The sequence below is a fragment of the Saccopteryx leptura genome, chromosome 3 (genome assembly GCF_036850995.1).
Source record: "Saccopteryx leptura isolate mSacLep1 chromosome 3, mSacLep1_pri_phased_curated, whole genome shotgun sequence".
NCBI lineage: Eukaryota > Metazoa > Chordata > Mammalia > Chiroptera > Emballonuridae > Saccopteryx > Saccopteryx leptura.
In genome coordinates this window covers 107,918,617-107,942,946 of record NC_089505.1, presented here as the reverse complement: position 1 = coordinate 107,942,946, position 24,330 = coordinate 107,918,617, and the positions used below count along the sequence as shown (strand labels likewise).

The following is a 24,330-nucleotide window of genomic DNA, read 5'->3' as shown; positions in this document are numbered from 1 at the left end:
CTGTCCCTATCTATCCCTCTCTCTGACTCTCTCTCTGTCTCTGTAAAAAATAAATAAATAAATAAATAATAAAATGTAATTCCATGAGAGCCATACAACGACCCGTATATATTACGCATTATCCAATAAAAATTTGGTGTTGTCCCGGAGGACAGCTGTGATTGGCTCCAGCCACCCGCAACCATGAACACGAGTGGTAGGAGATGAATGGATTATAATACATGAGAATGTTTTATATTTTTAATTTAATTTAATTAATTAATTAATTTATTTATTTATTGACAGAGAGAGAGTCAGAGAGAGGGATAGATAGGGACAGACAGTGAGGAACGGAGAGAGATGAGAAGCATCAATCATCAGTTTTTCATTACGCATTGCAACACCTTAGTTGTTCATTGATTGCTTTCTCATATGTGCCTTGACCACGGGCCTTCAGCAGACCAAGTAACCCCTTGCCCGAACCAGCGACCTTGGGTCCAAGCTGGTGAGCTTTGCTCAAACCAGATGAGTCCACACTCAAGCTGGCGACCTCGGGGTCTCAAACCTGGGTCCTCTGCATCCCAGTCTGATGCTCTATCCACTGCGCCACCGCCTGGTCAGGCATATATTTTTAATGTTATTTTTTCTTTTTATTAAAGATTTGTCTGTGAGCCAGATGCAGCCATCAAAAGAGCCACATCTGGCTCGTGAGCCATAGGTTCCGACCCCTGCTCTAGACACACAGAAGGACCCAAATTCCCATGACCTCAACAGGGGCCAATGTGTAAGTGACCAGTCAGCTCCCTTCCCCCAGGAGATGTCTGTGGAGCCCTCCACGCGGAGATCAGTGCAGCTTGGGAGGACACCCTCCAACCCCTGCTCAGATCCTTGTTCATGCATTCATTCCTTCTTCTACTGCTGTATTTCCAGAATGGGTGTTCAATAAATGTATGTTGGGAGAACAAAATTGTTCCATACATTCAACAAATATCGATGAGCACCCACCTACTGCTCTTAGCTCTGTGCTAAGAGATATACATAAAGTAAATGGCTTTGACAAACTCCTCCCAAGATCACCCGGGGTGCCTCTAAATCCTCCTAGCTCTCCTCACTCCTGGCCCAACTTCCACTGGTTGCCAGGCTTCAAGCATCAGGACTTTTCCCAGAACCAGGATACTGTAATGCTCAAGCACCCCATGCATCATGGAGTCTGGGAAGGTTGTACCCCCAAATCCACAACTCTCCAAATCCTCCCGGTCTTCCATGTCCCAGCTCCAGCAGCCCTTCTCCATCTCGCTCAAACTCAGACACATCCATCACCCCCTCCCAATGCCCTACATCTACCTGGGGTTATAACTGGAGCGGACAGCAGGTGGCGCTGAAGCTCCCTTTTCCCCTGCCTGGGCTGCACTCTAGACCCCACTAGGACCCGTCCCTCCCTCCTTTTCTACCCAGCAGGGACAGTAGTGGGTTCTGTGACCTCTAGGTGACCCCTCTCATTCCTGTTGGCTCCTGCGAGGAGACCCAAGGAGGCTCCAGTTGCTCCTGCAGGCCCTGGGTTGTCTTTTCCTGCCTGGTGGGTGAGGGGGTCCCTCGGGGCCAAGCTGCAGCTGGTGGGGCGGAGCCGGGAGGGGTGGAGCGGAAGGCAGCTGCCACAGAAAGAGAAATGAGAACCGAGAAAGGGGAAAAATCGAAAAAAAAGAAAGAAGAGATAAAGGACAGAGCGAGAAGTGCTCTGGTTCCCAGGGCTCCTATCCCAAACAGGTGGACCAGGGGACTGCCCTCTGGACCAGCGTTCCAACTGGCTTTCACCCGAGGACAAGGTATGCGGCTGGGCTGCGGAAAGAGATGGGGCCGGGGCAGTGTCAGCCTGCCATACAGAGCCAGCCCGGTGGTGCTGAGGGGCGGGCCAGTTGATTCCGCTGCTGTTCTCAGCAAGAACGCCTGAGCCCCGAGCCCCTTCCCATCTCACCCCTTACAAGCTGACCAAACAGAAACTGGGGAGGCAATGCAAGGAGTCCTTGGGATGAGCATTAGGAGATGAGGGCTCTATTGCTGCTCCTGATTCATTCTGTGAATTTACACTAAGCGCTTTCATCTGGACTTCAGTTTCTTCATCTAAAAGGTGGAGGGGGGGGAGATCTTGAAGATGGGTCTATGGCATAACTTTGTAAGTCGCCTTGCAAAGGATTAGCCCTTCCAGGGGCCTCTGGAAGATCAGAATCCTTTAAGATCCAAAGGAATGCCCCCTCCCAGTGGTGGAATTTCAGGAGGTGGGGAGAGGGGCTTATTTGGAAAGATGGGCAGCCCCCTTGGTGTCAGGGGCCCTGGCGCCCTGGTCTATATCTCTCTCCTCAACCTGTTTCTCAGGGACTCGGGGTGAAGAGTGTCACAGTGTAAGGCCGGGGGCCGCGGCCATCACCACCAGGCAGGTGCAGGTTCCCATTAGATTCGGTCAGATGGTAAAGAAACAGTGGAGCCAAAAACTGGTGGGCCATTCCTTTTATTCTAGCCTTGCACCCAGCCAGCAAGTAAACACAAACACACAGGGCTCCAAAACCCACTCATTCAGTGCTCACAAAGCTACTGACACATCTGGGATTTCCTAGAATCAAAGGCCCCCACCAGTCTTATTCATCTCTGGTTCCCCATCTGCACAACTTCTCCCTCCTCATCTCTGTACAAACTGGCTTCTCCTTCAGCACCCTGCCATCTTGGCTGCCTTCTCTCCAGCACTCTTCCTCCTGCCCTCACTCTGCAAAAATATGGCTTCCTTCCTTTTTCTTCTTCTTTTTAAAACTTTTTGGTGTGAAACCCCTCCTCCAGCACACATTAGCTTAACAAAGCCCCTTCCCAAGCAGGAAGGTAATTAGTAGTTTCACCTGGCAGTGGCCATTTTTAACAATAAAAATGAGCAAACTCCAAAAATACAAATTTTACAAACTCATTTGCCCAACACACCGGGTGGAGGTGGGGAGCTTCCCTAGCTGGCTGGTGTTCCAGAGAACCTCATTTGGGAGAGGGTGGTGGGTGCAGGGTGAAGACATTTATTTCTCTGGCACTCCAAGATCAGAAAAGAAGTGGATTGGGTAGAATGGTGTGTGGGACCGAGGTAGAGACAGTGGTAGGCCTGTGGATGTTCCAAGGTAATGAAGAAGGGGTCATCCAAGTCCTTTAATTAACTGTGGCTGCTCGCCCTGGCTCCAAAGCCCCTGAACTTTAGAGTTATTAGCTCATTCACTGCTCATAGCATTCAGCCGCACCAGACTAGGAGGAGGGGGGAAGGGAACTGAAGCCACTCTTCTCTCACCCTGCTCTTGGGAAGAGATTGTTCTAGGTTGTTCTCTGGGTAGGAAGGAGTTGCCACAAGCAAATTCTAGAATTTTAGCAATCCCAGGGTAACTGGGTTCACTTTAGGTGGAGAGACAGTAGTGTCAAGCACAGGTATGGGAGCCAGATCAGCCTGTGTTCAAATCTTGGCTCTGCTGTGCGTCCTCAGTCAAGTCAAGGAACCTCTCCAAGCTGCAGTCTCCTGTACGGAATTCAAACAGGAGAGTAGGGACTTATAGGTGAGAAGTAAGTGATGTGATTCAAGTAAAGGCCTTTGCACAGTATCTGGCACCTAGGAGATGTTCATTGCTACTCTCTTTATGGAGATAAGAATGGAGACCCAAAGAGGGGGAAGAACTGGCCCTGGGGGGAGGGGGGAGTCACAGAGCTTGGCCATCCAGGGAGTCAGAGCACCCTCTTCCCAGCCCATGGTAAATACTGAGCACCTACCCTGCGCTCTATGGCCACCCCATTGCTACTGTGATTATTCCCCTCAGCTCACTTCTGCCCCAGCCAGCAAGGCCTCAGGTCTGGGATGGAGTGAGGGGTGGGGACTTCCCGAGGCCTAAGGACAGAAGAGGCACGGAGGAATGTTGGGAAAATAAGTTTGTAAAATGTGTTTTTTTTATTTGCTCACTTTTATTGTTAAAAATGGCTACTGCCCAGATATGTGATCTGTGACACTACTAATTACCTTCCTGCTTGGGAAGGGGCTTTGTTATGCTAATGTGCGCTGGAGGAGGGGTTTCATGCCAAAAAGTTTTAAGAAGAAGGAGGAGTAAGCAGCCCATGTCTTTGCTGAGTGAGAGCAGGGAGGAAGTGTGCCGAGAAGAAAGCAGCCAAGATGGCAGGGTGCTGAAGGAAAAGCCAGTTTGTGCAGAGAGGGACAAGGTGTGCAGACGGGGAACAGAGGTGAGGGCTCTTGCGAGCTCCGCTGAGACTGGTGTGTGTGTGTGGGGGGGGCCTTTGATTCTAGGAAAAACCGGAAAAGATTCTCCTGGTTGTCGAACAGGAGAGCATGTGAGTGGGTTTTGGTGCCCCGTGTGTTTGTTTTTACTCGCCAGCTGGTTGCGAGGCTAGAATAAAGGAATGGCCCACCAGTTTTCGGCTCCGTTGTTTCTTTACCATCTGTCAGGATCTAATGGGAACCTGCGTGTGAATGGCCACGGTGGCGGCGGCCCCTGGCCTTTCAAGGAGCATCCTATAGCACTTGTTCCCCTCCCTTGGGAAAGGGCAGAGATGAGGTCCAGGTCCGGGCGGTGTGCTAGGGGAGCGGGCAGCGAGGCTGAGGCTGAGCGCGGCGGGGCGCAGAGCACGCTGTTTGTGTTCCCGCCCAGCGAGAGGGTGGGGGCGACCAGTCGGTGGGCCCCGCGTGGGGAGCGGGGGTGATGGGGCGCCCTCCGCCCTCACCCCGCCCCGCGCCTCTCCCCGCAGCGGGGGCGCCCCGCCCCCCGGGCGCCCGACGTGGACGCGGCCGCTGCCGCCGCCGCCGCGCGGGAGTCGCTGTCCGCGGAGCCGACATGCAGGCGGCGCCGGGCGGCGCGGGGCGGCCGGGCCGCGGGCCTGAGCTCAAGCGCCAGCGGCCGCCAAGCGCCGGAGCCGCGTCCCCCTGCGCCGCCCCGCACCGGCCGGCCGGAGCCGCCGCCATGCACCCCGGGCCGCCCCGCGCCGCGCTCCGCCTGTGGCTGAGCTGCGTCTGCCTCGCGCTGGTGCAGGCGGGTAAGGGGGCCCGGGTAAGGGGGCCCGGGAGGGGTCTCGACGCGGGCGGGGTGGCGGGAGTCCTCAGTTCCTTCCCCTGCTCTCTGGGAACCCGTCTCTGCCCCCTCACTGCCCCTTAAGGCCACCCCCAGCCTCTTCCCTGCCTTCTTGACCTCCAGATCCTTCCTTCAGCCCCCAAATCCCTTTCGGACACCCCAGCCCTGGTGTCTAGGGTCTTGTGACCCTCAGTCCCCTCATACCAGTGCCCTGAGCCCAGGCCTTTGCCTCGGGTGCCCTCACTCCCTTCCCTGGCCGTGGGAGCAGCTAAGGACACCAATCCCCCAACCTTCCTCGCTGTCCCCAAAGCCCCGCAGGCCAACTCTGCAGGTCAGAGCTGGATGGGGTCCCAGCGGGGTCCCAGTGTGCGTGAGCCTGTGTGAGGGGGATAGGGACTGGCACTGACAGCACCTGGGGCGAGGGTGGCCCCCTGAGCCTGGTGCAGTCAGTGTCTGGCCTGTCCCATGGGGCCTGGCTTCACCCTGCCCAGCCTCCCCTGAGGCCCTGTCTCTGTCCCTTCCGGCTGCTGTCACCTAGCTCATCTCTCCCTCTGTCCATCTCTCCGATGCTCAGTGCTGTCTCTCTCACAGCTTCCATCTCTGTGTCTGTCTCTGATACCCCACTTGTCTGTTTCTCTGGATATGTGTCTGCTGACACCTGTCTGTGTCCTTCTGTCTCTCTCCCGGTCCACGTCTGGCTTTGTCTCCTCTTGGGCCTCCCGTCCACTCATCTGTGGGGAGAGGGGTGCAGCTCAGGCCCAGGTCTTCCCCTGTCAGCACCTGCCCCTTGTGAGAGGTAGAGGCTGTGTGACTGCACTGCCCCTCTCCTGGAAGGGTCTTCCTTCCCCGACCACCGCTGCCCCCATCACATCCTACTTCCTTCTCAACTGACCCCTTGATCGTCTTCCCACATCCAGAAGGCCCTACCCTGTACTCCTGCTTCTCCGCCAAGGGGCCTTGCTCTCAGTGACCCTGTCCTCCCTACAACCTCCCCACCTGCTTCTTGGAACCCAGGGAGGCCCTTCCACAGACTTCGTTCTGCCTGAGTCACCACAATCCTGAGGGATCCTCTCTTGGTCCTCACTCCCACCCCAGCCTGGTTCTTCTCAACCTCAGGGTCTTTCTTCTTTCCTCAAGGTCACCCACGTGACAGTGCAGTACTGTAGAAAGAGCACTGGACTGGGATTCCTTCTGACTGCTTTTCATTAGACTAACCTTCAACTCCTGCAACCCTGGCCACCTATATCTCCCCCGTGCCTGTCCCCCCCACCTCTTAACACCTCTCTGCTAGACCTGGTCTTAGTCCAGGCCCTCAATTTTAGCTTGGATCCCTGGTAAGGCCTGTTGTGGCCATCTGAGGCTCCCATCCTGGACACAAGGAGCCTGTGGCCTCTCTGGCCTGGCCCTGCGACCCATGAAGGGACTGAAGCCCTGTGCCAATCCCACGGGGGCCTTGGTTTCTTCCTTCCCCCACTGCACGGATTCCCCAGGTTTCCGCTGATGAGACTGGGCCTGCACCTCACAGCAAGGGGTGCTCAGGCTCAGGTGCCTTCCCACCCCCAGACAGTCCCTCGGCCCCAGTGAACGTCACTGTCAGGCACCTCAAGGCCAACTCTGCAGTGGTGAGCTGGGACGTCCTGGAGGATGAGGTTGTCATTGGATTTGCCATCTCTCAGCAGGTAACCCTCTAGGAGGGAAGAACACACCAAGATAGTGGTGGGTGGGGGAGGAGAAAGGAAAAGGACTGAGGAGCAAGACAGATGGGCAGAAAGTTGTACATATGGCTTGAAAGCCCCCCCCCGGTCCAGGGGATCAGTCAGTGGGGGTGGGCCCCAGAGCCTTTGTTTGGAACCTGGGAATTAAGAGCGTGGCTTTGATCTTAGACCTGAGATTTGGATCTGGCTCAAGTTCTCAAGAATTGTATGACTTTGGGCAACTTCCCTAAGCTCTCTGACCTGTCTCCTCATCTGTAAAATGGAGATAATGGTATCTGTAGAGGTGATGGAATGCATAAATAAGATTATGGATGCGAAGGGCTTAGCATGGTAGCCAGGTGAGATCACCGCTGGAGAGGAGGCAGAGTGGGGTGGTGACTGGGCACTGCAAACAGTGGGCTGGCTCTTGCTTTGGCAGAAGAAGGATGTGCGGATGCTGCGCTTCATCCAGGAGGTGAACACCACCACCCGCTCGTGCGCCCTCTGGGACCTGGAGGAGGACACGGAATACATTGTGCATGTGCAAGCCATCTCCATTCAGGGCCAGAGTCCGGCCAGCGAGCCAGTGCTCTTCAAGACACCCCGGGAGGCTGAGAAGATGGCCTCCAAGAACAAAGGCAGGCCCTGGTCACTGTTAGGAAGGGACGGGTGGGATGGGACTGGTTGGGGCCAGAGCAGTAGGAATTTGAGGGAAACACTAACTTCCCGTTCCCCCTCCCAACCCTTGCCTGCTTCTCAGCAAAGCAGTACCTGAGAGAGAGGAGGTCACTCTGGTGACCCAGTCCAACGGGTATATAAACACTTCATTTTGGATTGTCTTATCGCTGCTACTTCAAGTAGCCATCAGCATGTTCTAGAATCTTTTTTTGTTAGATGTGTGGGCACCTGTAGGAATAAACACTTAATACCTTGGGCTTGGCCACAGAGGAGTGGCTAGGGGAAGAAGGGAGTCCAAACCGAGTGTCTCTCTCCCCACAGATGAGGTGACCATGAAGGAGATGGGGAGGAACCAGCAGCTGCAGACAGGCGAGGTGCTGATCATTGTCGTGGTCCTGTTCATGTGGGCCGGTGAGTTCCCTTACCCTCTGGGAAGTGGAGGACCCCGACTAGACCTTCTCTCTTACAGAAACGAAGGGCAAGAGGCTTGGAGGTGGCCAAGAGGTCAGAAGTTCCTAAGTCCTGCCTGGGACAGCTCTGGCTGCCTAGTTAGAGATGATCCCTTCTCTAACTCAGCCCTCCCCAAAACAATAGCATATTGAGAGCTGCCTTGTAGGACTGTAGCAGTATTTTCTCTTCCCCTCCCTCCAGCCCCGGTGGTGACACAGCCACAGCCCCTTTGCCTTCTGGCCACTGCACAGCAGCCTGTCCTCCCTCTTCTGGGTCCCTGTGCCTCCAGGTGCTGCAGGCCTGTGCAGCACAGGCTGCGGATGCCCCCAGCCTTCTCATCCTCCTGCCCCGGCTCTGAGCCTCCTTAAAGCCTCCCAGTCCGTTCACTAGAGTGCCGCTCCTGCCTCAGTGCCCACAGCACACTGTTTGCCCCTTCTTCAGCCCTTCTTAGATAGATTAGTCGAGCTTATCTCTCTTTCTTTTCCCTCTTATTTGTGAGCTCCCCGAGGATAAAGATCACATTTCATTTTTACACTCAGCTGGCATTTTTGAACAGCCCTTCGTTCAGTACACTGCCCCTTTCCAGAGAGCTCTTCCGGGCTCTCACCAAGCCGCTGGGGATGGGTGAACCGGCCACATGACTGTATCGGTGAGAGGAGCCCTGTCGTACTGCATATGGGAGCAGAAAGAGGGAATTGTTCTGGGGCTAGAAGGAGAAGACAGGAAAAACACAAAGAGTGGTCACATGGGGCTTGAGCTTTGAAGGGTGAATAGGAGTTCACCAGGCAGCCAAAAAAAAAAAAAAAAAAACCAGAAAGAAAGAAAGGAAAGGGCCTGACCTGTGTTGGCACAATGGATAGAGCATCGACCTGGAACGCTGAAGTTACCAGTTCAAAACCCTGGGCTTGCCAGGTCAAGCCACATATGGAAGTTGATGCTTCCTGCTCTTCCCCCTTCTCTCTCTCTCTCTCCTCTCTCTAAAATGAATAAATAAAATCTAAAAAAAAAAAAAAGAAAAGAAAGGAAGGGTGTTCTAGGCACAGTGTGTTCAAGATACAAATTAGCCTCACCAGGCAGTGGCACAGTGAATAGAGCATCGGACTGGAGGACCCAGGTTCGAGACCCCGAGGTCGCCAGCTTGAACGCAGGCTCATCTGGTTTGAGCAAAGCTCACCAGCTTGGACCCAAGGTCGCTGGCTCAAGCAAGGGGTTACTCGGTCTGCTAAAGGCCCGTGGTCAAGGCACATATGAGAAAGCAATCAATGAACAACTAAGGTGTCGCGACGCACAACGAAAAACTAATGATTGATGCTTCTCATCTCTCTGTTCCTGTCTGTCTGTGCTTGTCTATTCCTCTCTCTGACTCTATCTCTGTAAAAAAAAACAAAAAAACCTTTAAAAAAAAGATACAAATTAAGTTCAGTCTGGCTCGGTGCAGCTGTGGCCCAAGAAAGACAGTAGGGGATGGGGGAGTGAAGGATTGCCATGCCGTGGGCTTGGACAGCAGGCCGAAGCTGTATTCACATGGTGTGTGACAGGGCAGGCTCTCTCAGGTAGAATTTGGGAAAAAATGTTCCATAGGCACATAAAAAAAAGAGGCACTTGGGGCCCTGGCCGGTTGGCTCAGCGGTGGAGCGTCAGCCTGGCGTGCGGGGGACCCAGGTTCAATTCCTGGCCAGGGCACATGGGAGAGGCGCCCATTTGCTTCTCCACCTCCCCCTCCTTCCTCTCTGTCTCTCTCTTCCCCTCCCGCAGCCCAGGCTCCATTGGAGCAGGGATGGCCCGGGCGCTGGGGATGGCTCCTTGGCCTCTGCCCCAGGCGCTGGAGTGGCTCTGGTCGTGGCTGAGCGTCGCCCCCTGGTGGGCAGAGCTTGGCCCCTGGTGGGCGTGCTGGGTGGATCCCAGTTGGGCGCATGCGGGAGTCTGTCTGACTGTCTCTCCCCGTTTCCAGCTTCGGAAAAATACAAAAAAAAAAAAAAGAGGCACTTGGGGGGAAAAAAACAGGAAAAACAAAGGATTCCACAAAGGAGGAGGTTTGCTTACGGTGCATTATTAGACTTGGCACAGATAGTATTTACATAATTATAACAATATAAACATAGCGAGTTAACCCAAAATTGTCGTGTAGTTCTGTTAGGATGTTGGGGCAGAAAGTAGGGAGAGTTGTTAGGCTTTATCTACCATGGTGGGAAGTCAACAGATAATGACTAAAACAGATCAAGAAATAACCACTATAAAACAAGTATAGAAGTAAAAATGAGGAAAACACAAGAATTGGAGTTGGCTGCCTTAATACTATCCAACTTTTAAAAAAGTTTACGTTCATGTAGTTTAGTTTGATAACAATGACCATTTAGCGGAGTGCATGCAGGTCCTGGGGTGCACGTCCCAGCTCCACCCCCGAGCGACCTTGAGTAAGTTAGCTAGGCTCTGCCTCAGCATCCTTACTCCTTACCTGGGGATGGTAATAGGGCCGGCCCCTCACAGTGCTGTGAGGATTGAGTGAGCCAGAACATGTCAGTGTACAGACAGCACAGGGCTTGGTACTTGCTCAACAAACGCTATTTCTGGGATTTGTTTTTTTTGTATTTTTCTGAAGTTGGAAACAGGGAGGCAGTCAGACAGACTCCTGCATGCGCCCAACCGGGATCCACCCGGCACGCCCACCAGGGGGCGATGCTCTGCCCATCTGGGGCGTCACAACCAGAGCCATTCTAGTGCCTGAGGCAGAGAGGCCACAAAGCCATCCCCAGCGCCCGGGCCAACTTTGCTCCACTGGAGCCTTGGCTGCGGGAGGGGAAGAGAGAGACAGAGAGGAAGGGGAGGGGGAGGGGTGGAGAAGCAGATGGGCGCTTCTCCTGTGTGCCCTGGCTGGGGAATCGAACCAGGGACTCCTGCACGCCAGGCCAACGCTCTACCACTGAGCCAACCAGCCAGGGCCTTCAACAAACGTTATTTCTATTTTCCCCTAAAGCAAAAGGGGAGAATTCAGAGGTTTAAAAGAAGGGGAGGGAGGAAACACAACCGAATGCATGTTGTAGGAAGACCTGCCCGGCAGCAGTGAAGGGGGTGGTTACAGGTGGACACAGGAGCCAGAAGCCAGAGGCAAACAAACTGTTGCAGTAGTGCAGGTGAGAGACCATCTGGAACTCGGTACCTAACAGGAGCTCGGCAAGTGATCATGGGAAGGAAGCAGGCGGGCAAGGACTCTGACTGCTCTCCCTTGTCCCCATAGGCGTCATTGTCCTCTTCTGCCGCCAGTATGACATTATCAAGGACAACGAACCCAATAACAACAAGGAAAAAACCAAGAGTGCGTCAGAAACCAGCACACCAGAGCACCAAGGCGGGGGCCTTCTCCGCAGCAAGGTGAGGGCAGGACTTGGGCCTGGGTGGGCAGCCCCATGGCTCATGCACCAGAAGTCTCTGGGCTGCAGAAGGGGTTAGCTCAGTGCCTGGCATGGCTACAGCTGGGCAGAGCCAAGCTTGGCTGCTGTCTGTGACCCAGGGGACACAGCAAATTGATTTTGGATCCTCTCTTGTTGCAGGATGACAGGGGCTAGTGGGGGTTAAAAGGTGTGTGTGGGGGGGGACGACAGAATGGGGAGGACAGAATTCTTGGTTGGTGTGGGACAGAGAATAGAGGGGTTTCTGAGCACATTTCTGCTCCTGCTGTGCCGTGTGACGTCGGGCAGGTGCTTCACCTCTTTGTACCTCCATTTCCTCTTGTGTGAAACAGATCTGACACCTTTTCAGTGCTGGCTCTGAGCAGCTCAGAAGACAGCCAGTAGAGAATGAGAGGATCTCATGGTTCTGACGATGATTACCCAACAAACATCTGGCCCTCTCTACATTTCCTTCTCCCTCCAGCTCCTTGCACCCTCTGGCTTACTGTCCTCTCTCTTGGCTTCTCACTTTCCGGCGCATTTTCCTGAAGCCTCTTACGAATCCTCATCTCCAGAAGCGCCTCACTGTCAGTGGCTGAGGCTGCACTGAGAGGCAGATCTCCAGGATGTGAGAACCAGCCGGCGGGGATGCTCTGCTGGGGTGGACCGGGTACCAGGGGTGGAGGGTCCAGGACCCAGACTTGGCCATTCAGCCGAGTGAGGCTGAAGGCTGGGTTTGAGAAGGCAGAGACAAGACATCCAGGCAGGGCTACTCCTTTTCTTCCACACGGGACAAGAGCCTGGCTTTTAGGCTTGCAGCCCTGCTGCTCCCTTTCTTCTCATGTCGTCCGTTTCCAACCTTGCAAGAAGTCTCTTCAGTTAGCCCTGGCCGCTTCTCTCATTTTTTTCCTCCCAGTTTCCAAACAAGCTCTCGGTGAACATCATCGAAGCGTGACTACCTGTCTGCAGGGAGAAGGATTTCATTTTTCTTCTCTGCTGGTCCCAGGTCCATGGGCACAGGGAGAGGGAAGACTGTGGTGTAGGGGGAGGCATGGCTAGCTGCACAGTTCTCTCCCTCACCCCCATGTCCTAGTCTGGTGAAGGAGGCTGAACTACAAACCCAAATTCTGCAAAAAAATAAATAAATAAACAAGCCACAAAACTCAAAGGCCTGGCCCCGTTCTGGAAAAGGCAGAGCTGCATGAGACATGGCCTCCTCTCGTCTCTTGGACTGGCTTCCTCTCTGAGAAGATGCACGAAGCTTCTGGGAGATGACCAACACTAAGACTGACTTGAGCTGTCTTTCAGACCAAGAACCATCAGGGAAGCCGTGGGGCTGCCTGCAGGGCAGGGTCATGGCTGCCATCAAGCCTTTTCTGAATCCAGCCATCAAGGACTTGTATGTGGTGTGATGCACAATGTTGTGAGTGTGTAAAATGTTTTCTGTTTTGTCTCTTGGCAAACACAACTGAAGGGCTTCACTCCAAAGGGCAGAGGGATCCCCCGAGCTGGTTGCCTGCATCCTGTCTTCTTTGGCCCTAATTTTGACTGTATGACCATCAGTCTGGGGTTTCAAGAAGAAAAAGGAGGAAAGAGACCTGGAAGGTAGGGCCCCATTTCATTAGGAAAAGTCCCTTGGAATTGTAACAATGCAGCTTGGACAACTGAAAAGGTACGTCCACATGGGACATCCTGAGGGCTGCTGAACCACCCTCTGTGGTGGAAGCTGCTGGAAGGCAGGCCTGAGCCATTCAGTCGGGCAGTCCCGGCCTCTGGGGTCTCCATATCTTGCCATTTCATCCAGGTTTCTGTGAAAGCTACCCAGGGTATTCATGTCCTTCCCTAGAGCCTGTGTAGTGTGAAGTGACAGGTCTCTCTCTCCACTGCCCCTTTCTGGTTTAAAAAAAAAATGGTGCTTGATAAGAGAAGGCAGACTCTTCCCTAGGACTGACAGGTTATGGCTGCTGAATGCCTGCATGGGAGATGGCCTCTGCGTCTTCTGTCTTCCAGTGGTGGCTGAGGACAGGAGTGTGGCAGAACCGTGCCTAGCACAAGCTTGGCACACAGCAGGCGCTCAGTGCATACCTGTTGAACTGAAATAGAGCAATAGCCCCCAAGCCAGAGAGCTGAATGAAAGCCATCACCCAGTGACACCCCTTCCTTCCGGTCTATAGGAGCTCTCAGGGCTGGGACGCTGCCACTCCGCTTTGCCCCCGAGTGTGGGACATGGGGAGGGAGGAGAGATGGGGTAGAAGGCAGATGTCAGCAGTACTAAGGGCTTCCTCATGGGAGGGCATGAGGCTTCACTCATTGTTTTGTGACTTCCATCCCTGCTGAATGGGGCTGCAAGGCCAAGGCTCCTTAGGGGAGAGGTCCTTACCTCTGATCCAGTTAGAGCAATAACCACTTTTTAAATGTAAAATAAAAAGACAAATGAAAAGGCACATCCTTGTCTCCTGGTAAATGCCCAAACGTTGTCCTCTTTTTCTGGCAGTTGGCAGCCAGTCAGTTCTCTCTCCATTTTGGCCTGCAGCTTCCCAGGGACATGCCTGCCAGCTAAGCTGGAGTTGGAAGGGAAATCTCGAACAGATGGGGGTACACGTGTAGGAGGAGAAAATAGCTGCTCCATCATTGTTATTGAGCCCCACCCCCGCCCCCCAAACCAGGCTTGGGCTGCCTCACCACATAGGTATGCAGCCTGGTGCTCAGTTTTTAAAACAGGGTTTTCCCCTCAGATGGGGATGGGTGCTTTCCCTGGCCAAAGGAATGCAGTTCTGCTGGGCGGAGTGAGGAGGGGAGTGTGAGGAGCTGTGAGCGCTGCCTGCTGGGCTCCAGCTCCTGCTCCAGCTCCGGGCTCCCTGCGTGCAGCATGCTGTTCTGCGCTGTTAAAGGCACATTGTTATGATCCCAACAGCAGGCTGAGAGATGGAGTAATGGGGCCGCTAGCCAATGAGCAAACCAGGAAATGGGGCACCTTGAACATTTCGGTCAGAACCAGCAAGAGCTTGCAGAGAACATCTCAGGAGAGGGGTGTAGGTAGGCTGTTCTGGAAGGTTCTAAGACCAGAGGAAAGCAGGTCTTAGAGGCCGAGTGGGAAAGTGGGAAACAGAGTAGCACACAGAACTCTAAGCCAAACCTCAGTGAGGTACTCCCCAGGTCCTCTGTGCCGGCAAAGTGCCAAGTGATGGAGAAGCCCGGTCAGCACCAGCGCCAGGCAGAGAGGGCCATCAGGGGCACTCAGGAAGCACTGCTACGGTAGTTTCCTGCCTCCCTCCATCTGTGCTTGTGGCATATCAGCTGAAGCTACGGGGAGAGGAGCGAGCAGCACTCCTGGCTTAAACTCCATTGCTTTTAATTACCTCTCTACATCCTTAAGTTCTTTAACAACTGAGCTGTTCCTGAGTAACTAGTTGCACAGAAGCCTACAGCTGTGACTCGGGAAGTGGTCCTTTCTTCACCACTCGCTTAGATCTGCAGATTCCTAATAGCTTGGAGGGGCCCGGGTGAGACTGAGACCTGACCTGTAGCCAGCCCACAGTAGGCCTGTGGGAGGAATGCAGGACTGAGGCAGGAGACTGCCCTGTGATACACATAACATCTCAGGCCAATTCCTTGGGGGGCTTGGCTGCTTCCTCATCTGTCAAAACAAAGGGGTAAGTAAGAACAGGATTCCCAGACCCCACATATCACCCAGACTGGGAGCCCAGGGCTTTCTCACAGGAACAAAAGGGAAACCCCAGGTTTCAGGGAAGGACTGGGGAGTGTTTCTGAGGGGGCAGGAGGCCCTTTTCTCCCAATCCTGTTCCCTTAACCACCAGTTTTTCAGTATGGGTCCCCTCTAGAACCCACTTTTAAGATCTCTAATTCAACCCTTTCCAGGAATATGTAACATCTCAGCAAATATCATGCAATATTTCAGACTTCTTACGTCTCACCTTAGTTTCTTTTGGATTTTGTTTTTAAGTAGCCTCCAAGAACAAACTGTTTATATAAATGGGACATCATATCCCCCCAGCTCCAAAGCCACCAAGCTCCATCAGTACATTATTCCCAAACCTTCAAATGCTACTTGAAGCTAAACTAAAGGAGATCTTTGTATAGAGTTCCTTAAAGATATATTTCAGGACTATCACATGGCCTGCTTTGAAGACTGTCCAATTACATTCTACCCCTTCTTAACGGGTGCTAGCCAGGGTCAGGGTCAGATTTTCTTGATGGCATGTTCCAGTTGTTGTAGGGAAAGGACAGGTGGGAGGATTGACAAGGCAGGAGCTTGTTCATGAAGGAATTTCACTACTGACCAGTTGACACTTCCTGTGACAAGTGGAAATTTTTTTCCAGACAGGTGCTCTGGCATACAAAGCAAGCACACCTTCGAATCAGCTTAGGGATAGTTGTTTTCTCTTTAGAAAGCAGGGCGACACTCAGAAGAGCAGAGAACTTAATTTCCTAGTTTTAGGTGCCTGGGGTTTTTCCTTCGTATAGAAGCTCAAAACGGGAATGCTTTAAAGAATGGTCACAGGGCCCTGGCCGGTTGGCTCAGCAGGTAGAGCGTCGGCCTAGCGTGCGGAGGACCCGGGTTCGATTCCCGGCCAGGGCACACAGGAGAAGCGCCCATTTGCTTCTCCACCCCTCCGCCGCGCTTTCCTCTCTGTCTCTCTCTTCCCCTCCCGCAGCCAAGGCTCCATTGGAGCCAAGATGGCCCGGGCGCTGGGGATGGCTCTGTGGCCTCTGCCTCAGGCGCTAGAGTGGCTCTGGTCGCAACATGGCGACGCCCAGGATGGGCAGAGCATCGCCCCCTGGTGGGCAGAGCGTCGCCCCTGGTGGGCGTGCCGGGTGGATCCCGGTCGGGCGCATGCGGGAGTCTGTCTGACTGTCTCTCCCTGTTTCCAGCTTCAGAAAAATGAAAGAAAGAAAAAAAAAAGAATGGTCACAGAATGAGCCCATTCCTTTTAGAAGGTCCATTTTTCCTTCTCACTTTTCTCTGAAACAAACTAAGTTTCAGAGAATACAGTCTGGTCTCTGAAACCTTGAAGCCTACAGTCACCCACTGCTCAAAAGGAAGCAAGCAATTACTAGACAAAGGATTGTCTACCTGACTGGAACAAAATAAGTATGTACAGGTCAGAAGCACTTCACATTCAGACAAGAATATCAAATAGTCAAGTATTTAGCAAACTGATATTGAACCTTCTGCTTGGACTGTAAAATATATGCTAGACACAATTTATAGAACAGCAGCACAGAAAGCCTGTCCAAACATGTTGCCACTTATTTTCTCAGCAGGAGCTGAGGTTTAGAAAGCATTGGCAAATAGAGGTGTTGAGCTATTATTGCCTTCTCTTTCATGCTTGCTCCTGGGGGGTCAGTTTAAGAAGCTTAGGTTCACAAAAGAAATCTAAGGAACAGTGTGTCTCCCACATCCACCCATACTTATCCAACCTTCACCCCAGATTCTAGCAGCAGTCAATTTCTGCAGCAGTTAAGAACAAGCATCAATTTTGTACTATCAATTCTGATTTCACAGCCCTTTCAAAGGGAGTGTCCTAGGATAGCTGCTGCTTTAATCAGTGCTCACTCTCAAGAGGCAGAGACAGAGGTCAACCACACAGATATGGGAAGGAATGCATGGCAGTGCCTTTCTGATCAGGCTGAGCCATCTTCCTCTGCAAAAATGGCAGTGCAGTGATATTTCAGGCTCTCCTTATGTCAGACTCCTGACATGCACTATATGCAGCTGCAAATCCCAATCAATTTCAACATTTCTTAACTGCTGGAACGCCTTCCTCAACACTGTAATTTATCCTCAAATGAACAGGGAGGACGCACCCTTGCCTCCCCAGTACCACATTCTACTAACTGCCACCCCCTCCCATACCCCACTATCCTACCTACGCAAAGGAGGAAGGAACCCTCTTTCAAAGCCTGCAACAGACGGTCACAGTACATATGCCACTGACAAGAACTTTTATTTCTTTTTAATGACATTAAACACAACTGCTATAAGGGAAAAAACATGATAAAGAGGAGGCAACAAACTTGTTTCCCAATTGGTCCTGACAAAAACTCAAGTAAAGCGGGGCCTGCCTTAGATGCAAAACTACAGGTTATTTCAGGCTCTTTGCTTATAAGTAAACTATATATGAATGGCATGTGTTTACTCTGCTTATCAATACCCCTGTGGTGAGAATGTCATCATGGATAAAGAAAGCTAGATAGGCAGTTACATATTCACAACATAAAATACATCACAAAATCCACATGAAATACTAGACTTTGAGGCCAATACCAAATAAGAGCTATGCATCTTTAAAAAAAGATTAATACTCCAGATTTTACCAACTACCATCTTTAAGGCGAGCATGCCTGATAATGAGTTTTCTTTGGCTTTTTTTCTCCATAAAGAATATCATGCTAAATGCTAGAGAACAGTTCTCGCCTCCTCCAGTCCAACAGATTTAATTAAGCTGCTAAAGCTTTGGAAAAACAGAATCATTTGAGCAAAGAGGAAATGTGATTGTCACATTTTACAGTTAACCTGTCACTCACTTGATTTGGCAAAGGTGATGCTCCCATTACACATTCAGACTTAAACCCTTTTGTACCAGGGAGGCAGGAACATGTCTTAGACGTTCACCTAAGTAAAACACTGTTCCTTTACTCCTCAGGTTATCTGTGGGGAACCAGACAGCTGCAGTGCTAGTTATTCAGGCTACAATTTCAGCTATGCTGTGGTCCCAAAGGGGGATGTTTACCTGTCTTACTCTATTAAGCTAACTTAGGGAAACCTGGAGAAATGACTGATATAATAAATGACAGCTGAAAAAACAGATTTGACTTCCCTTTGAACAGAACTTTTTAGCATTTTGGTGTCAGAATTAAAACGTCTAAGGAACAGAGAATCCTTAACTGATAAAAACAGCAAATACTTAGGGACAACCATCTAAATTATATTAGTGGCTTAAATGACCAGCCTTTTCCCAAGTTACTAAAGCAGGGAAGGATGTTTAAAATGGGTTACTCACATAAAAAGATGGGGCTAATGAAATAACAAAACCAGAGGCAGCCGGCCTAATACCACAGGCTGCACTATGGCCACTGTGGACAACCTTCCGAGAGTGAAAAACAGTGCCTGAATGCTGGACTGCAAAAGCTCCCAAAAGATGTATGTAAGAAAGAATAGCAAACTCCTAAGACATCCATTAAGATGGCTGCACAAAGTCTATCAACTTGGGTTAGAATACCAAACCTTAAGATAAGGTAATGCGTTTCTGCACAGGCTGAATCGCTATTCTATTAGACCCACTTTAGCCGTTTTGTGAAAATGTGCATCAGAGGTTTGAGCAAATGAGTAGATGATAACATCCAGGGTCTCAAGGTACCTCTTGCTGACTAATAATGGAGACATAGTGCCTTTCCAGTCTCTCCCTCAGGATGGAGGCTCACTAACATGACTTCATACTTAAAGTTGGGGTTCAGCAGATGAAACTAAAGACCAACTGACACCTCACCGGCACTGGCTTACTGGACTGTCCTGGAGTCAAGACCCTAAGAGCGCAGCTCTTCAGTAAGGACAGTAAGGGAGGCTATTCTTAAGAGGCATATCCATGTTTAACAGGAATAAACTGGCCAAACCGTAGAGACAAGGTGGTCACTGGGGAAAAAAAGGAAAATTCTTGAAGAAAGGCAGAAAGGACAGTTATAAGCCAACAAAACAACATGGGTTAGTTGGCAGTCTTCTGCCAAAGTTAAGATATATAAGATTTGCAAACACTATTGTGCAAAGTAAATCTGATGAAGAATGAAACAAAAGCCAAAAAATAAAGGCAGAGAGTAGGTATAAAAAGGAGAGGAAATTTACACTTTTAATTTGCCCTTTCAACAGGACTTTTGTCCTGCTCCATCGCACTACAAACATCTTAGATTACCAACTTTAAAATTTTGATAGGTATTTAGAAATTCAAATAAAAAAGTTAAGAGGGGAAGTTAAAAGTAACTTGTATCCATTTCTTCTAAGTCATAAGCAATTATTAACACTGGCCTGCAGCCAGATAAAGAATCTCTTCTTTACAGATTAAAAGGTTTCTTTTGGGGACCAGTACACTTCACTTCTGCATAAAGGTGGGTGGTTGCTTGAGCCTGGGTGTTTTTGGCTTAATGTTGGCTTTCAGGAGGTGACCACCTACAATTTAAAGAAAAAAAAAAAAAACTGCATCAACTTAACACTGCTTAAACACACACACAGACTTTATAAAAAATTTCAAGTCAGAAATGGGTATTTCCAAAAGGTGACAAATTTTTTAAATAAAAATATTCTGAAAAATAAAATTCCAAATCTACAAAGCACAAAATAGCAAAAGATAATGAGATGCTGTCCGAACAGGCCCTTGGATAGGGACCTTCACTGCTGATGGGATGAGACAAACGGACTCATCCCATTGTATTAAGTGTCTTAGAGACTCTGGAACCGTTGGTGGCTTCGCTTGTTCCTGTCAACCCACTGAGTCAAACTGTATCTTTCCAGAGGTTTCTGTCGGAACCGGGCATAGTTTCTATCAGGAGAGAGGAAAGTAAAAACAGAAAAGATGATTTCAGCAAGAAGACCATTTGTATACAACTATTTAAAAGATATTATTTTAAGAAATCAAATATTAATTTTATATTTCAAGTCTCATAATTTTGGAAATTTTACATGAAAGTTACAATATAATGGCTATTTCCTTCCAAATTCCAAAGCCACCTAATCCCAGACAGGTACTTCAGTGGTAAGTGCTATATACACAAATGTCGCAAGAAAACCTAACGTACAATGTATAATGATTATGTAAGAAAAAAATACTTCCCCTCCAGAAACATTCAGAATAGGATCTACATTTCATTGCTTGCATCAGAGCTATACTTCCAACAGGACCTCACTATCTGACACAGCTCAAGGTTGCTCAGGACACAGCAGTTAAAATTAGAATAAAATTCCCAGAGAAGGTAAGTCATCATGTGAGTACCACACTGCAAGTTCAGAGCTTGAACAATTAATAGCACAGACTTAGTTTCTTGTGAGTCTCCTTTGTTCATGTGCTGGGCTGGGCTGGGCTTCTGAACAGGACCCACTGAGCTAATTTGAGCACATTTTCAACTCTGGCTGTTCCTAATAAACACCTGGAAGCTTTTTTTGTTTGTCTTTAAATTTTTATTTATTGACTTACAGCAAGAGAGGAAGTAGGGGAGAGAGAGATAGGAACATCAATCTGTCCTGCATGTGTTCTGACCGGGGATTGAACTGGCAACCTCTATGCTTTGGGCGATACTCTAACCAACAGAGCTATCTGGCCAGGGCAAAAGCTATTTAGTAGATTCTTGCCTGACCTGTGGTGGCACAGTGGATAAAGCGTTGACCTGGAATGCTGAGGTAGCTGGTTAGAAACCCCGGGCTTCCCCAGTCAAGGTATATACTCTTCCCTCACCCTTTCTCTCTCTCTCTCTCCATTTTCTCTCCTCTCTCTAAAAATCAATAAATAGTCTGACCAATAAATAGCACAGTGGATGGAGCATCAGAATGGGATGCAGAGGATACAGGTTCGAAACTCTAAGGTCACCGGCTTGAGCATGGGATTATAGACATGACCCCATGGTTGCTGGCTTGAGCCCCAAGGTCGCTGGCTTGAGCAAGGGGTCACTCGCTCCGTTGTAGCCCCCCCCCCATCAAGGCACACATGAGAAAGCAATCAATGAACAACTAAGGTGCCGTAAGAATTGATGCTTCTCATCTCTCTCCCTTCCTCTGTCCCTATCTATCCCTCTCTTTTTGTCACTAAATAAATAAAAATAAACAAACAGAATCTTAAAACATTTACCCCCCCCCACAAAAAAGGATATAGATTCCTGGCCCCTCTCCTACTCCCAGACTTAATGATTTAGAATCCCTGTAGTAAAAGCCTAGACATCTGTATCTTTAGACCTCTCCACAGGTAATTATGAGGAACAGCCAGGACTGAAAATAATTATAATGGCATCCTACATTTACCGTATTTCCCCATGTATAGGATGCTTCCATATATAAGACGCGTCTTAATTTTGGGGCCCAAAATTTGAAAAAAAAGTATTACATAGTTATTGAATTCAAGTTTTATTCATCAAAAAATTCATACAACTCCTCATCACTGTCAAAACTCCCATCCATTAGCTTGTCCTCATCTGTGTCTGCTGACGAATCACTGTCATCATATATATTGCCTCGTCCTCAGATCCATCTACAGCATTTGAAATGCCACAACCACTGTTTAAGACACACCCAGTTTTTAGATTCCAAATTTTTCGAAAAAGTGTGCATCTTATAGATTGGGGAATATGGTACCTAGCCCTATATGCAAGCACTTGCTGAATTCTTTAAACACTTCCTCTCATTTAATGCTAATGACAATCCTATGAGAAAAGGATTCTCATTAATAACTTGTACATGTTAGGAAACTGATCCTCAGGTTAAATAACTTGCTCAAGGTCATATAGTAGAGTAAGCAGAAGAGCCTGGAATTGAATTCACAATTTACTCCAGCATTTATCTAATAACAATTATAAAACACTGTCTTTCTGACAACTACAGAGGAAACAGTGAGTATAAAACTGAGGTAGAAGAGTGTCTGACATACTTGAAAAATAGCAAGGAAGCCAGTGTGCCTAGAGCAGAGTGAACAAAGCACAGAGTAGTAGGAGATGAGGTTGGTGAGCTAACCCTATCAGCTTAGGCCATGATCCTTACAGATGTGGGGACTGTGAAGATGGGGAAGAAAATCACTGGAAAATTCTGAGCAAAGAAAAGAATCTGACTTATGACTTATGCTTTGAAAAAAATCTCTTTAGCTGCTGAGTTAAGAACAATTCACAGGCAAGGGAAGAAGCAGGGAGACCATTTAGGAGATTTGAAATAATCCAAGTGAAAATGATGCAAAATGGTCAGGTTTGGGGTATTATTTTGTACATTGAGCTTACAGGATTTGATGACAGACTGAATATAGGATAAGAGAGAAAGGAGTCAAAGATGACCACAAGGTTTCTGGGTAACTGGACCAAAGTAACTGAATAAATCTGTAAAATCACAATGCATCAAGAATGGAGAAGATTTTGTCTGACCAGGCAGTGGTGCAGTGGATAGAACGTCGGACTGGGATGTGGAGGACCCAGGTTCGAGACCCCGAGGTTGCCAGCTTGAGCACAGGTTCATCTGGATTGAGCAAAGCTCACCAGCTTGGACCCAAGGTCACTGGCTTGAGCAAGGGGTTACTCGGTCTGCTGTAGCCCCACAGTCAAGGCACATATGAGAAAGCAATCAATGAACAACTAAGGTGTTGCAACGAAAAACTGATGATTGATGCTTCTCATCTCTCCGTTCCTGTCTGTCTGTCCCTGTCTATCCCTCTCTCTGACTCTCTGTCTCTGTAAAAAAAAAAAAGAATCGAGAAGATTTCAAAACTAAAAAGGACCTTTGACATCAATTAGTCCAACATCTTAATTTTATTGATGCAAGAACCAGAGAACTGATTAGATCAAAATCATATAGCTAATTAAGAACTTCAAAGCTAGTATCAGAACCCAGGTTTCCTCAATTTCAGTCAAGTTCTTATTCCATTATCCCATATTGCTTCTTTTTCCACCTCTAGAATTAAACAATTATAACCCCAGCTTCCCGCCACATTCTTTCTATAGCCAAACTCTTACTCATCCTCCTAATCACCCACTCACCGAATGGTGAGGTCTGAAGGATGTGGATGGTTATGCATATGATGAACTTGATCCATCAAAGAACACAGTTCCACCAAGGCACCTGCAATACAGAGAGATCAGAGGTTAGGAAGCAACTCAGTGAACTACCATGTCAGCCTAGGTCAAAGCTTTCATTTATTTACTTTTTTAGATTTTATTTATTCATTTTTATTAGAGAGAGAGGGGAGAGAGAGAGAGAGAGGGAGAGATAGAGAGAGAACAGGGGGAGGAGCAGGAAGCATCAACTCCCATATGTGCCTTGACCAGGCAAGCCCAGGGTTTTGAACCGGCGACCTCAGCATTACAGGTCAACGCTTTATCCACTGCGCCACCACAGGTCAGAAAGCTTTCAGATAAAGAAAAAACAGGCACTGGTCTTAATATAATACTATCTATTTAGGATTATCACATGCAGTCAGCACAAAAAACTGCAAGCCAGAGAGGGGAGCTTGCTCTTGGATGATGAGGATGATGATGTGATGGATGATGATGATGACGATAAAAAAGAAGAAACAATAAGACAGCCACCATTCACTCATTCAACATTTATTAGCTCCTACAACGTATGAGGAGCTTTATTGGCCCCTAGACTATGGTGGTATATAAGACAGTGTACCTGCCCTCAGGTGATTCTAAAATTTGTGATATGTGCAGTGACAGAAAAAATACAAGCTGCTATGTGAGCACAGAGACCAAGGAGTGGGGATTCGAGAATGTCCCCTCCAAGGGAAGTAAACTACAAGCAAGAATCTAAAGGATATAAGAAGTTAGTGAGATAAAGAGGAGTGGGCAGTGGGGGTTGTCCAAGAGAAATAACTAATACAAAGGTCTAGAGACACAAGACAGCAAAATACATTCAAGAAACATGAGAAACTGAGAATAGAAGGGGGTGGGAGCTTTTTGCTCAAGAAAAATTGCTGAAGGCAGTAGCTCAAACACCTGGGAATCTGGCAAGGTGCTAATAAGCACTTTACACATTACCTTAATTCTAAAAAAATCGGTTACATGGAGACAGATGTTATTAACATCATTTTAGAGATGGAAAACTATAGTTCAGGGAGGTAGACTTGCCTTAAGTATATTAAACTGGACTCAAAACTAGCTCCTGTCTGTGTCCAGCTTTTGCCACTATTCGATAATGTTAATTTTGCACTTAAGGATTGAAACTTAGACTGAAACTCACAAAAGCAGAAATTATGGTTAGAGAGAATAAAATAATTTCCCTATACTAGTGGCTCTCAAATTTTAACATGCATAATAATTAGCTGAAGGTATTATAAAACATTGCTGGGCCCCAACCCCAGG

At 49.2% G+C, this 24,330-nt stretch overlaps 2 protein-coding genes across 3 annotated transcripts in view; one reads left to right on the top strand and one right to left on the bottom strand.

Moving 5' to 3' along the window:
- The first annotated feature begins 1,661 nt into the window (after nucleotides 1–1,661).
- FNDC5 (fibronectin type III domain containing 5) lies at nucleotides 1,662–13,705 on the top strand. Of its 2 annotated transcripts, XM_066375763.1 has the most exons (7): nucleotides 1,689–1,802; nucleotides 4,744–5,028; nucleotides 6,627–6,742; nucleotides 7,197–7,395; nucleotides 7,757–7,846; nucleotides 11,121–11,254; nucleotides 11,625–13,705. In XM_066375763.1, the coding sequence occupies exons 2-7, from the start codon at nucleotides 4,830–4,832 to the stop codon at nucleotides 11,628–11,630; spliced, it is 744 nt and encodes a 247-aa protein (XP_066231860.1). In that variant the 5' UTR covers nucleotides 1,689–1,802; nucleotides 4,744–4,829; the 3' UTR covers nucleotides 11,631–13,705. The 2 variants fall into 2 exon arrangements, with proteins under 2 accessions (XP_066231861.1, XP_066231860.1); XM_066375764.1 differs by lacking the exon at nucleotides 4,744–5,028 and having other exon boundaries at nucleotides 1,662–1,802.
- A 3,519-nt stretch (nucleotides 13,706–17,224) lies between these two features.
- S100PBP (S100P binding protein) overlaps nucleotides 17,225–24,330 on the bottom strand; it is a 38,749-nt gene continuing 31,643 nt past the window's right edge. The window contains exons 7-8 of the mRNA XM_066375762.1: nucleotides 23,005–23,086; nucleotides 17,225–19,823 (exon numbers count right to left, since the gene is read on the bottom strand). Of these exons, the coding sequence (XP_066231859.1) occupies nucleotides 19,724–19,823; nucleotides 23,005–23,086 (182 nt within the window). The 3' untranslated portion in view covers nucleotides 17,225–19,723. The remainder of the gene's footprint in view (nucleotides 19,824–23,004; nucleotides 23,087–24,330) is intronic.

Bases quoted from the DNA above. Each gene is read 5' to 3' on its own strand.
- FNDC5 (XM_066375763.1), top strand. From the start codon at position 4,830: ATGCAGGCGGCGCCGGGCGGCGCGGGGCGGCCGGGCCGCGGGCCTGAG. The intron at 6,743-7,196 runs GTAACCCTCTAG...TTGCTTTGGCAG, and splicing joins GATTTGCCATCTCTCAGCAG to AAGAAGGATGTGCGGATGCT. The intron at 7,396-7,756 runs GCAGGCCCTGGT...CTCTCCCCACAG, and splicing joins GATGGCCTCCAAGAACAAAG to ATGAGGTGACCATGAAGGAG.